This window comes from Sminthopsis crassicaudata, chromosome 2 (genome assembly GCF_048593235.1).
Source record: "Sminthopsis crassicaudata isolate SCR6 chromosome 2, ASM4859323v1, whole genome shotgun sequence".
In the NCBI taxonomy this organism is placed as follows: Eukaryota; Metazoa; Chordata; class Mammalia; order Dasyuromorphia; family Dasyuridae; genus Sminthopsis; species Sminthopsis crassicaudata.
In genome coordinates, this window is record NC_133618.1 from 471218885 (window position 1) to 471232303 (window position 13419).

Below are 13419 nucleotides of genomic sequence, written 5' to 3' on the forward strand. Positions count from 1 at the left end.
GTCAGAATACATTTCCTCATTTTTGGATAAATTTCCCTCCATGATCCTATATATAGATCCTCTAGCTAAGTATCGCTTAGGTACCTGAGCATGAATGAAGTCCTCTCTCCCTCCAGGAGATTGGGCCATTCCTGGTAGTCGTCAATTTCACAGGGAATATTCCCATTTGCCCAGCTTCCTTTTTTCTGCAATAACATCTTCACATTTTTATTCAGATACTATGTTCAAGTGAGCTCTGTGAAGAAAGACTATGAGATTTAAACTTAGTTTTTACCTCAAATTTATATAGAAGAATGAAGACATGCATGAAGTATTTAATAGGTGTGATGGCATGGTGTAATGGAAAGGTCAATAGATTTAGAGTCAAAAGATATGGATTTGAGTCTTAGTTTTGTTTCTGACTTAACAAATGAAACTCCACTCTCCTCATCCTTAAAATTAGATAGACTCCTCTGATGCCCCTTCCCTTGCATAGAGTGTAAATTTAAAAAAAAAAAAATTTTTTATTTATAATTTTTTTCACAGTATACATGCATGAGTAATTTTTTTTTTTTTTTTTTATAATATCCCTTGTATTCATTTTTCCAAATTATCCCCTCCCTCCCTCTACTCCCTCCAGAGTGTAAATATTTCAATCATTTTGGAAGAGACCTAGAGGGCAGGAGGTTGGGTTTTACTGCATCCTTATCATGTGTTCTTAGGCTAGTGACTTTACTTCTTTGGGCCTTAATTACTCATATGTAAAAATGAAAGGATTGGATTACGTGACCTCCAAGGTCCCACCCAAATCTTTTTAATTTACCATGATTTATAATTTCAGTTCATGTCATTGGGAGGCTTCATGGACGAGATGGGGTTTGAACCATACCTTGAGAAGTGAGTAGGATTTTTTTTTTACCTGGAGGGTGGAAAGTAGTTGGGAATAGTCAAGCATAAGAAAGCATGTAACCTCCACAAAACAGTGTACCCTTGACTAGAGCTGACATTTATTAGAGAATGGATGAGAAATAAGGTTTGGTATTTGACATGTTGTAGAATCTTCTGGAGGCAAATCTGTAACTCCACAAGAGAATTGTCCCAACCATCCACATAAGAAAGATCAAATGGTTGAAGAATGTTATCCAAATTATGATATATATTTACTTTTCATGTCAAAAACCTAAATAATCCACAAGTATAATTAATAACCAATATTAACTAAAGGTATTAATGCATGGAAACAAATTTGATCTCATAGATAATTACTGAGACTTGATGGAATGAGGCCTCTAAAGATAATATGATTCTGAAAAGTTAACTTATATAAAAGAGACAGGTAGTTGACACAGGGAATAGAGACTTGGAACCGGAGTCAGGAAGATCCAAATTCAAATCCACCCTCAGACACTTGCTAGCTACCTAGTTATTTAACCTTTGTCTCCCTCAGTTTTCTCATCTGAGATGATAACAACATCTACCATCCAGGGTGTTTAGAGGATAAAATGAGATATACATTAAACATTTATTAAGTGCCTACTATATGTTTAGCACTGTATTATGTGCCTGACACTATACTAAGTGAAAAAAGAGAGTCTCTGCCCTCTTGGAGCTTACAGTTTATTGGTGGAAGACAACACACACAAGGCTAAAAAATGGAGGGAGGAGGAGAGGAAAGAGACTCAATACAAAGACTTAGTGGAGAAGTCGGGAGAGTAAGAGAAGTGGTGTAGCCAGATAAGAAAGGAGGTGATGTCTGAGTTAACTCCTTCTTTAAATGGAAGTTTTAGAGATTATGACCCTGCCTTCCTGAGGCACAAAAGGTGGCAATGAGGAGATACCAAGACTAATGGAAATCTTACAGGTTGATAACATTATCCAGTAATGAGCTTCCTGGAACACTGTGGAATCAGAAAAGTACCAGAGTAATATGATCCAGTTAAGAAATGGGGACATTTGCAAAATCACTTTACAACCTTAAAGCACTATAAATACTAGTTCTTTTTTTTTTTCTTTTTTTTTTTTTTTTAATTAATAAACTGTTGCCCCAAATTGAATACAATACCCCATGTTTGATCAAATAAAACCATTTACTCTTGCCTCCTTCATTTTATATATTTCGTTTCTATTACGGTTATCTAAGATAAAATAGACTTTTTAACATCCTTATTTAATTGGATAGCTCTAATTATTAGAAAGTTTTTTCTTTATCCAGGTGAAATGTCACCTGTACATCATCAATATATTGTTTCTATAAAGCTATAAAAGCTAACAGTCCTAGAATTCATCTAGTCATAAGTGGCAGCTCAACAATTTCATTTTACAGATAGTGAAGGTGAGATTCAGAGTGATTACATAACTTGCCCAAATCCATCAAGTATTTACTGCCCTTTTTTCACAGATGAGGAACTTGAGAATCAGAGAGCTTATGTGATTGACTGAAATGAGCATCTCTGCTGACAGACAGTGTTTAGTAGCCCGGACTTGGACCTACTTTTTAAAAGTCCAAATGCAGTACTCCCAAGTAGTTCTCTCTTTAGGGCTGAATATGTTAACAAATGTAATTTTACAAAAGAAACGTGCTATTTTTTTTCTTAGCAAAATCGTTAGCCCAAGAACAGAGAAAATTATTTCATAATTCCTTTTTTTAATTATTATTATGAAGAAAGCCTAGTTATCATAGGTAGATATAATGTGCTTGACTTGAAACACCTAAAGCATCAATATCATTAAGAACTATTTCTATAGCATATGGTTAATTCTCAATCACTTTTGCCCTTTTTCTAGGACCATGTGGGAATGGGAGCCTTGAATGAATAGAAATGTTTGGTGTTTCAGGAATCTGTGGCATTTAAAGATGTGGTCATAGATTTTACTCAGGAGGAGTGGAGACAACTAGTCCTTCCTCAGAAAGACCTGTACAAGGACCCTATATTGAAGAAATAACAGCAATCTGATTTTGCTGGGTAAGAACAATTGCCTTTTAGTGCATTTTTACCTCTCCAATTTTTAAAACCTTAAGTATCATCTGAAGTGTATAATTAATATTTGGCTTAGGATTTGTGGGTTACAAAAATTTTTCAAACTGTGTATACCCTTTGACCCAGCCGTACTACTACTGGGCTTATATCCCAAGGAAATACTAAAGAAGGGAAAGGGACCTGTATGTGCCAAATGTTTGTGGCAGCCCTTTTTGTAGTGGCTAGAAACTGGAAAATGAATGGATGCCCATCAATTGGAGAATGGTTGGGTAAATTATGGTATATGAATGTTATGGAATATTATTGTTCTGTAAGAAATGACCTACAGGAGGAATACAGAGAGGCTTGGAGAGACATCAACTGATGCTGAGTGAAACGAGCAGAACCAGGAGATCATTGTACACTTCAACAATGATACTGTATGAGGAGGTATTCTGATGGAAGTGGATATCTTCAACATAGAGAGGAGCTAATCCAATTCCAATTGATCAATGATGGACAGAATCAGCTACACCCAGAAAAGGAACATTGGGGAATGAGTGTAAACTGTGAGCATTTTTTGTTTTTCTTCCCAGAATATTTTTACCTTCCGAATCCAATTCTTCCTTTGCAACAACAACAACAACAAAATTCGGTTCTGCACATATATATTGTACCAAGCATATACTATAAGATATTTAATATGTATGGGAATGCCTGCCATCTAGGGGAGGGGAAAAATTCAGAACAGAAGGGAGTACAAGGGATAATGTTGTAAAAAATTACCTATGCATATGTACTGTCAAAAAATGTTATAATTATAAAAAAATTTTTAAAAATGGGTTAAAAAAAAAAAGGATTTGTGGGTTTATAAATATCTAAATTTCCTGGGCCTGAGAACATACTGTTTCTATTCCTTGTTCCCAGGCAAATGTCATGATGGATTTGAGACCTGTACTTTTCTCTGTATCTTTATATTCTCCCCCCCACAAAAACAAAACAAAACAAAGATACACTTTTCTCTTCTAGGCTTCATTCCCAAAGATTCTAGATGGTTAAATTAAGTCATTTTCTTTATGAACTAAGAATAATCTCCTGACTTGTCTCTTCCTTAAAGCTCATTCCTAAGATCCTTCATATTACATCTTCTCTTATAAGAATAAGGGCTACTGCTGAACTTTAATTTAAAATGGTTCTTTGTGCCAGCCACAAATGTTTAGATCCCATCTCTTCCCCCATGAGCAGGGCTTCCAGTTTCTAAGCCTGATGTGAATTCTGAGCAAGAAGACTCATGGATACCCAGGAAAGAAGTTTCAGGAAGCATTTGTTCAGGTGAGTAAGAGAATGAGGGAATCATTTAAAATGAATGTTTTGCACTTAAGTAAAAGTGACTTGAATTAAGAATGAATAAACTCTGTGAAAGGGTAAATAAATTAGAAAGAGCAAAAGAAGAGAATTAAAATCAGCCATGAATGACTACTACAGTTAAAAGTGGAAGGGAAACAAATAAGGGAAACCAGAAGGAGTGGTCACAGAACTATGAAAATACCAATGTAGTGTGATATCAAACAAGCTAAGGAAAGCATGAATTTAAGATGTAAAGACAGACATCAAATTTAGTGAAAAAGTCAAGAGGAACAGAGAAATGTCACTGGATTTGACTAGGAAAAAGTAAATATTTCAAATGTATTTCTTCTGTCATAAAAAGGGGAGAAAAGCAGTTCAGAAGGATAAGAATGAAATGGGTAGAAAGGCAATGGAAACAAGATCTCCACATTATACAGATAACAAGATGAAACAATGTCAGTAAACAAGGACTAAAAGGGCAACAGGATATAGAAAGTTTTTTTTTTTGTTTGTTTTTTTGTTTGTTTTTTTGCTTTTTTTTAAATTATAGCTTTTTATTTACATGATATGTATGGGTAATTTTTCAGCACTGACAATTGCAAAACCTTTTGTTTCAATTTTTCTCCTCCTCCCCACACCCTCCCCCAGATGGCAGGTAGACCAATACACGTTAAATATGGTAAAATATATGTTAAATACAATATATGTATACATATCCACACAGTTATTTTGCTGCACAAGAAGAACCGGACTTTGAAATAATGTACACTTAACCTGTGAAGAAAATCAAAAATATAGGCAGACAAAAATAGAGGGATTGGGAGTGCTATGTAGTGGTTCACACTCATTTCCCAGAGTTCTTTCACTGGGTGTAGCTGGTTCTCTTCATTATGGATCTTATTTGGTTCATCTCATTTTTGAAGATAGCCACGTCCATCAGAATTGATCATCATATAGTACTGTTGTTAAAGTATATAATGATCTCCTGGTTCTGCTCATTTCACTCAGCATCAGTTCTTGTCTCTCCAGGACTTAGGAAGTTCTTTTTAAATAGATGAAACCTGAATGAGGTGAAAAATGAAAATGTTAAAGGAAGTTATGACAAAGTATACCATTGGAGAAAAAAAGAATGAGTTTCATTTTGGACTTAGTGATTTTGAGATGCAATATTATGTCTCCTACATGTTTCCTCAGTGCTGGAATCTTCTTCCTCTTCATCTCTGCTTTTTGGAATCTTCAGAATTCTTCAAAGCTTAATTTACCATGTCTTTCCCAGAACCTTTGCTCTTCACTTCAAATTGTTAGTGTTGTCCCCTACCTAAAGCTACTTTGTATTTATTTTGTCCATATTTTATATTTGCTTCTCAATATGTGTGCTGAATCATGGCAGTAGAACATGATCTCCTAGAATGCAGGGACTGATTATATATTTGTATTCTTAGTGCCTAGCATATTTCCTTGCATGAGCATAGAGTGGGTGCTTAATAAAAAGCTTGTTGAATTGAATTGAATAGTTAATGTTAAAGATCTCTTATAGCTCTGATCATGCATGATATATATTCTGTGTTTTGTAGTGTTCTAGTTGGGTTTCTGGAGGTCTTGGGACCAGCCTTCATTTCAGCAGAGTAATCACCATGAAAATAGCCAGAGATAAAGTCCAAAAATCTTTATTGTCTCCTTCACAGTCTTGTCTCCTTGCCTGGGGCCCAGGCTAGCTTTCTGGAGATCCTCCAGAACGTATCTTGGTTTCTATGAAGGAGGCAGGAGGACTACCATGATGGTCTCTGTTTTGAAGTCTCCCTGAGTCTGGGAGCTTGTGCTCCACCCTCCAGTCCTCTGTCTTCCTGGAGTCTGTTCCAGTCTCTCTCTAAGTCTGACTCAGGCCTCTTAAATACTCTTATTACAATTAAATCCATTCATCATACTGAGTATAAACCAATCATTATATCACTAGGGAACCATTATTTGTTGTAAGATTAATTCAATCATACTGAACTAGAGAACTATTAATCACCATGCTAAATTAGATAACCATTGTATTATCAATTCCACTGAATTAACATCTTGTTTAAATCAGTTATATAGAGTTTCAGCCTTCTACAATGTTAAGATTCTTTAAAACATTTTTCTGATTCTGATTTAATGAACTGCCCCAAATATTTACATGTACAATACAAAGTAAAACAGAAAAAGAGGATTATATTTGAAAACACTGATTTCTGTTATGTATAGTTTGCTTTTTTGAAATGTATATTCTCATTAAAAATTCAGTATGTAAGTTTCAAAGTTGTCTTATTTGTCATTGTTTCCTTCCAAATTTCTTTTGTTTTCTTCAGTGCATTAAAAAAAATGCTTTGACTTTTCTTTTTTTTACAGATTATTTTTTTCTGAGTTTAATGAACAAAATAAAAATTATTTCTGTTTTTGATACTTTATGAATCTTTTTTTTTGTTTTGTTTTGTTTTATTTTTTTAACAAGGCTCAGGGCAGCAAAGTGAATTGCTTAAAAATCATCTAAAAAGTGCAGAGCTAGGACAAGGACTGCTGACTTCTTACTTCCAATATGATTTAATTCATTTTGGCAGAAGTGTTCAGGATATATTGGAAAGTCGTGGACCACATTAGGGTCTGAAATGTCTGAGGAGCATTGCAAGGTAGGAAAAGGGTTTAGAATAAGTGTACCAACAGCAGACTTCATTTATTTTGTGATTTTCAATGGATCCTAGTAGTAACACCAATGTGTGCAACTGAGATCATCTCAGTACCTTCTTTAGTGTTGTGGAGATGTCTGAAATTTTGTACTATGAACTGAAATATTATTTATACTATTTAAAGTGTGTATATAAAGCTTATGTAATTGTAGGGGTATGATGTTACTGTTAATCAACATTCTCACACCTATCGTCTAATCTCTCCCAAGACACATTTTATTTTTTGTTTCTTTCTTTCAGACTGGGAGATGGTACCAAAGGCCAAAGAATCACTTCTAAATCCTGAGTTTTTTAACGATAACTCAACTGCACTTGAAGAAGCAATAATGGAAACACTACCAAGAATTGGTCCAGAGGATCCAACATTTCAAGAGACCTGGGAATGTGATGGCAAACTAGAGAAGCAGCAGGAAAACCAAGAGAGAGATTTAAGGCAAGTAAAAATCACACACAAGAAACCTTCCTCTGGAGAGAGAGGTCATGAAGATAGTGAACTTGGGAGGAACTTTGGCCGTAGGTCAGTCCTTATTACACAACAAAGAGTTCCTATAGGAAAAAGTCTACTTAAATGTAATACCCATAGAAAGAATTCAGACCCACTTAAACATCATAAGATACATGCCGGAGAAAAGCCCTACACTTGTAATGATTGTGGAAAAGGCTTCAGTTACTGCTCATCTCTTTCTCAGCATCAGAAAAGTCATACTGGAGAAAAACCATATGAATGTAATGAATGTGGAAAAGCCTTCAGCCAGAGTTCATCCCTTGTTCAGCATCAAAGAATTCATACTGGAGAGAAGCCTTATAAATGTAATGAATGTGGAAAAGCTTTCAGTCAGAATGCAAACCTCACAAAACATCAAAGAACTCATACTGGAGAGAAACCCTATAAATGTAATGAATGTGAGAGAGCTTTTAGTGACTGCTCAGCTCTTATTCAGCATCAGAGAATTCATACTGGAGAAAAACCCTATGAATGTAATGAATGTGGAAAAGCCTTCCGCCACAGTGCAAATCTCACAAACCATCAAAGAACTCATACTGGAGAAAAACCCTATAAATGTATTCAGTGTGGAAAATCTTTTGGTTATTGTGCAGCCTTTATTCAGCATCAGAGAATTCACACTGGAGAGAAGCCCTATAAATGTAATGAATGTGGAAAAGCCTTCAGTCAGAGTGCAAATCTCACAAACCATCAGAGAATTCATACTGGAGAAAAACCCTATAAATGTAATGAATGTGGGAAAGACTTTAGCCAGAGTACAAACCTCATAATCCATCAAAAAATTCATACTGGAGAGAAACCTTATGAATGTAATGAATGTGGGAAAGCCTTCAGTGATAGCTCAGCCCTTATTAGACATTATGTCATTCATACTGGAGAAAAACCGTATGAATGTAATGAATGTGGGAAAGCTTTCAATCAGAGCTCATCACTTACTCAACATCAGAGAACTCATACTGGAGAGAAACCTTATAAGTGTAAAGAGTGTGGGAAAGCTTTTAGGTGTAGTTCAGCCTTCATCAGACATCAAAGACTTCATACTGGAGAGTAAATACAAAACTATAATGAAAGGAGGGAATTTCTCAGTCATGTTTTTCTTTTTTCTTTTTTTTTTTTTTAAACTGGTCAGTTGTTAGGCAGAAGAGACTCTATAAGGCTACTTGAGGTCAGGCTATCCTTACAGATGTTTTCCTTTTGTAACACATAGCCCAGGGCTACAATCCGAAGATTTGAATAAATGCTCATTGATTTAATAAGTGCTTGTTGATTCATTGATTGAGATGATTAATATAAATCTTCCAAGTGTAAGACTTTGCCTTATTTTTCTTAAAAAATTCTAATTGATTTGATAGCTAGTAATGTAGGAAGTAGAAATGAGACTTCTTTTTGCTCTCAGAAGATTATTTCCTTTAGACAGAGCAGCTTAAATTACAGGCCTCACTCATCCTGGGAGCCTGATAATCCAGGCAGCTTCAGTGTAAGTCTATCTCAGAATGTTAGGGACAACAGGTTTTTTTTTTTTTTTTTTTCATTTTTTGAAGCCCCTGATGCCACAATTATATGGGAAAAAGATTATATGACTTCTTATTAAATGTCAGTCCCATATAAGCTTCTTGATTATTCCTTTCATAATGAAAGAGTCTAGACAGAAAGGAGTAGAAAAAGGGCATGCAAAAGCCAAATCTCAGAGCCAGGTTTAGCCACAACCCCATTAGAATAGATTGGATTGGGGTGGGGGGAGGTACTCATTACTGATTCCCTTTAGCTCTTTTGGGGCCTTTTTTAGTTTTACCTGTACCTGAAAACTAAACTTGCACAAAATTCAGCTTAATCCAACAATTCCATGTGTGGTTAACACATGCAAGCTGGGTAAACATTTATTATCTTGAGATACCAAATTATATAATGCATTGTCTGATCTCCCTCCTCTTCCCTCTTGTCTCCAATTTATTTCATTCCCAATTCACAAGCCTAAGGCTGATTTGCAATTCCTTATGATTCACAGGTGTGGGATCTTTTGGAGAATCAACCTGTCCCTTCACACTTAGGCGTGGTCCTTAACACCTTGTACTTTTTTTGTATTTGATATCAGAACTAATGGTACTAAATATTCCCCTTTTTTCTACTTCCTCAGAATATTACTTATACATCTGGCTTTGCTAGAAGGGAAGAAGGGGAAAGTTTTGCAAGCTTCGTTGTCTTAAGGAAAAACTATCTTTCACTTGTATGAGATATGAGGAGTTGGAGTAGGAGAGAGAGCATTAGGATGACATCCCTGCAACACCTGCTCTTGGGGAAAATGTAATATGAAAACAAGATTGTAAATTCAGTAAATATTATGTGAACTAATATGCATTTCTTTATGAGCCTCCCATACATAATGATACCTACCCTAAAAACTCTTTAGAAGTACTTAAGTTGGCCAGACCGAGAGAAGTGATGGAATGGATGGCTTCCTGAATTTGTGTTTTGGTGGAATTGGATATTGGTTAAGTTCACCCATTGGGGGCTTTATTGTCCTCATTTATCTGTAATTTCATTAGCTCTGGATTATAACAAGTCTCCAGAAGAAAGAGTAACCTCATGCCAGTCCCATACTGGGTACCACTAAGAACTAATTTTCCAAGAAGGATGATCTTTCTTTTCAGTTCAGTAGTTCTGTTCTGTTAGCATACTTATCAGTGACTTGAATGAAAACAGATTCTTTCAGTAAGCATTTATTAAGTGGTTGCATGTGCAAGGAACTATAATAAATGCTGAGGATAGAAAAAGAAAAATGAAACTACCTTCAAGTTAACATTCTGTTATGTTTAACTGATGGTCTAGAATCAGGACTCCTTAGGGTGTCCAAGAAGTCTTGGTACAGTTTAAACTTTAAAAGACTTGGGATAGTCTGTACAATATTTGTGAGCCAATCTAAATACCTAGTTACATAGTTTGTATTTCTAAAATATTTGTTTAATTCATTCCATGCTGAGGCATCAGAGTAAGACTTTTTAAAAATGGATGTAATTCATATTTGGGCTGTGTGAGTAATAATAATTGATATTTCTATAGCATTTTAAAGATGTGCACAGCATTTTACAAATATACAGTATTTCATTAGAATCATGATGTGCAGATCTATGGTGCATCATTTGATTTCCCTATATCTTCACTCATCATGACTGTGACTTCACTTTTCCCTAGCCATCTCTTCCCAATTCCATGTTTTTTCCTTCTAGAATGTAAACTACTTGAGAGAAGGGGCTCTCTTTTTAATTCCAGGGCTTTGCATTGTACATGGCACATAGTAAGTGATTAATAAATAATTTTTCATTCATTCCAGTGTGCTCTATCCTTAAGCTACATCTGGATTATTATGTTCCAAGCTGGGGCCCAGTTTTAAGGAAAATATTGACAAATTGGAGTGCTTCTAGAAGAAGGTGATCAGAGTAGTGAAAAGACTGGGAATTATGCTTAAGAGGGATTGGTTGAAGGAATAGAATCTTTAAAAATATATATATATATTTTTTTGGAACTGGGGTCTTTAGCCTAAAGCTAAAAATCAAGTGTTTGAAGAGCAGTAATCCTGAAGAAGTTTTGAACTTGCTTTGATTATAACCCCAGAGAATAGGGATGGATACAATAGGTAGAACTTTCTAAACTGACAAATTCTGTCTTGATATGACTTCTTAATACTTAAAGCTTTTCCAAAGAGGAAGGTCTGCTTAATGACATAATCTGGAACTTTTCAAGCAGAAATTGGCTGACCATCTCAAGTTTATGAGAAGTGATTTCCACACCAATTCTGGGTGATTTTTAAGTTCTGCATTCATTAGCTCTTTATCCCAAGGAATTCTGGATTATAATTGCTAGAGCTAGAATCTTAGAATTCATTTAGTACAATGCTTTCATTTATACATGTGGAAACTTGGACTCAGTGATTTGTACAAAAGTTATACAGAGACTAAATAGCTAAGGCCAAGATTTGAAAAAGGATTTTTGTTTTATGCCAAAGATTATTTATTGAGCTATGTGGTTATTTTGCTGTAAGGCTGACTTTTAAAAGTTCCATTGAACTAAGGATTGTGCTCCTAAATCACTTGAGATCAGTATTTTTTAAAATAGTTTTTATTTACCAGATATATGCAGGGGTAATTTCACAACATTGACAATTACCAAACCTTTTGTTCTAATTTTTCCCCTCCTTTCCCCCCCCCCATATGGCAGGTTGACCAATACATGTTCAATATGTTAAAGTATAAATTAAATACAATATATGTACACATGTCCAAACACTTGTTTTACTGTACAAAAAGAATCGGACTTTGAAATAGTTTAAAAAACTTAGCACTTAGTAAGAACCTATCATCTCCCCCTTTCTTTTGATTTAGAACATAGGGTGGTCATGACCTTGAACCATAAATCCATCAATATGGGAAGTATTATACATAATTACATAAATTACATAAACACATAGTAACATAACACATGCTAGAAGTGATGTAACAAATAACATGATTAAATAATCATAAATTGAGAATTTATAATGTCCATAAGTCCATTGTCTATTAGTTCATGTGCCAGAAATCCAATAATTCCTGTAAGTTTTAAAGTTCTTTAACAGTCTCCTTATCAGCCATGCTCTTTCAGTGTCAGATGTTTCTTAGATCTCCTTTGTTTTGAGGTTTTTCTCTTTTTCCGCCTCTCTCCAGGTGCTTGTTGCCGCCCATCTGTTTCCTTCTCCATCTGTTTCCTTCTGTCTGTTGAAATACAAGCAAACCCTCTTTTCCAGGCAGTTAACCTATTTAATTTTCTTCTAATTACCACTTTCTAAATCTCTTCTCATCATCTGGCAATTACATTGGAGTTGTTTGCACTGGACACAGCCCTGTTGGTTTAAAAGACCTGTATTCTCCCCAAGTGTAATCCATTTCTGCTATCTGATTGCCTTTTAGCTGATTGATCAGATAATACCTTTCTTCCATGTGATTACTTTTCTGCTGGTTGATCAAATCAGAGTCCTGACCCTCTAAAGGCTCTTTGGGTGTAACCTCAGTTGCCATCATGCCCCGCCTATCTTTTGATTGATATCTTGGAGCTGGGTTCCACTTCTCATTTCCCTGGGTCTATCTACATTCGGAGGCCCAATGGAAGCCCTTGTGACATTTTGGACATGGGGTTTTAGGTCTTCTCTCACCCTGTCTTCTCACTCTATTTCCATATCTACATTGAGCTTTTAGATGCCCAACTTTTCCACATTGAAAATATCTACAAGTTTCTCAAGAAGTCCCTTGCCAGGAGGGACCCTGTCTTTCCATGTTCATCATAGTCTGGGTATAAAAAGCATTTGTTCCCACTGTAGCACAATGTCTTATGATCTCCTCTAAAGGAGCATCTTTGTCTAATCCCCATATAATTATTTTGCAAATCTCATTGGCATTTTCCTTAGCCAGATGTCTGGTCATTATTTCTGTAGCTGCATTTTCTCCAATAGTTCTTTTGACAGCAGTTTGCAGACATCCCACAAAATCCGCAAAAAGTTCATTGGGACCTTGCTCTATTTTAGTGAAAGCCTCCCCCCGATCTTTCTGTCCGGGGAGGGAACCTCAAGCTTTTATTGCAGCCTTAACAATTTGCTCATACGCTGTTATGATATATTTAACCTGTTCTGAATTCTCTCCATACTGACCTTCACCAGCTAATTGCTCAAAAGTGAATTGTGTGTTAATTCCTGTTTCCAAATTGCGTCTGACTTGGATCTTACATAATTCATGAAACTCCACAAGCCACAATAAGTTTTGTCCAGGTTTTAGACATGTCCTTGCTATAGATTTCCAGTCATTCGGGGTTAGGACTTCATAAGACAAACCATCTAGTAACATTTTAACATAAGCTGATGTAGCCCCATAAAGGCTACAACCTTTTTTTAAATCTT

At 35.5% G+C, this 13419-nt stretch overlaps 1 protein-coding gene across 6 annotated transcripts in view; it reads left to right on the plus strand.

Annotated features, from left to right (window-relative positions):
- ZNF79 (zinc finger protein 79) overlaps positions 1-13419 on the plus strand; it is a 66199-nt gene that overhangs the window by 1389 nt on the left and 51391 nt on the right. The window contains exons 2-7 of one of the 6 annotated variants that reach the window (XM_074293167.1): positions 821-876; positions 2764-2942; positions 3273-3505; positions 4182-4268; positions 6763-6937; positions 7235-9848. In XM_074293167.1, the coding sequence (XP_074149268.1) occupies positions 7243-8550 (1308 nt within the window). In that variant the 5' untranslated portion in view covers positions 821-876; positions 2764-2942; positions 3273-3505; ... (1 more) ...; positions 6763-6937; positions 7235-7242 and the 3' untranslated portion in view covers positions 8551-9848. Of the gene's footprint in view, positions 1-6; positions 877-2763; positions 2943-3272; positions 3506-4181; positions 4269-6762; positions 6938-7234; positions 9849-13419 lie in introns of those variants that run through there. The other 5 variants (XM_074293165.1, XM_074293171.1, XM_074293168.1 and 2 more) reach the window with 5 other exon arrangements.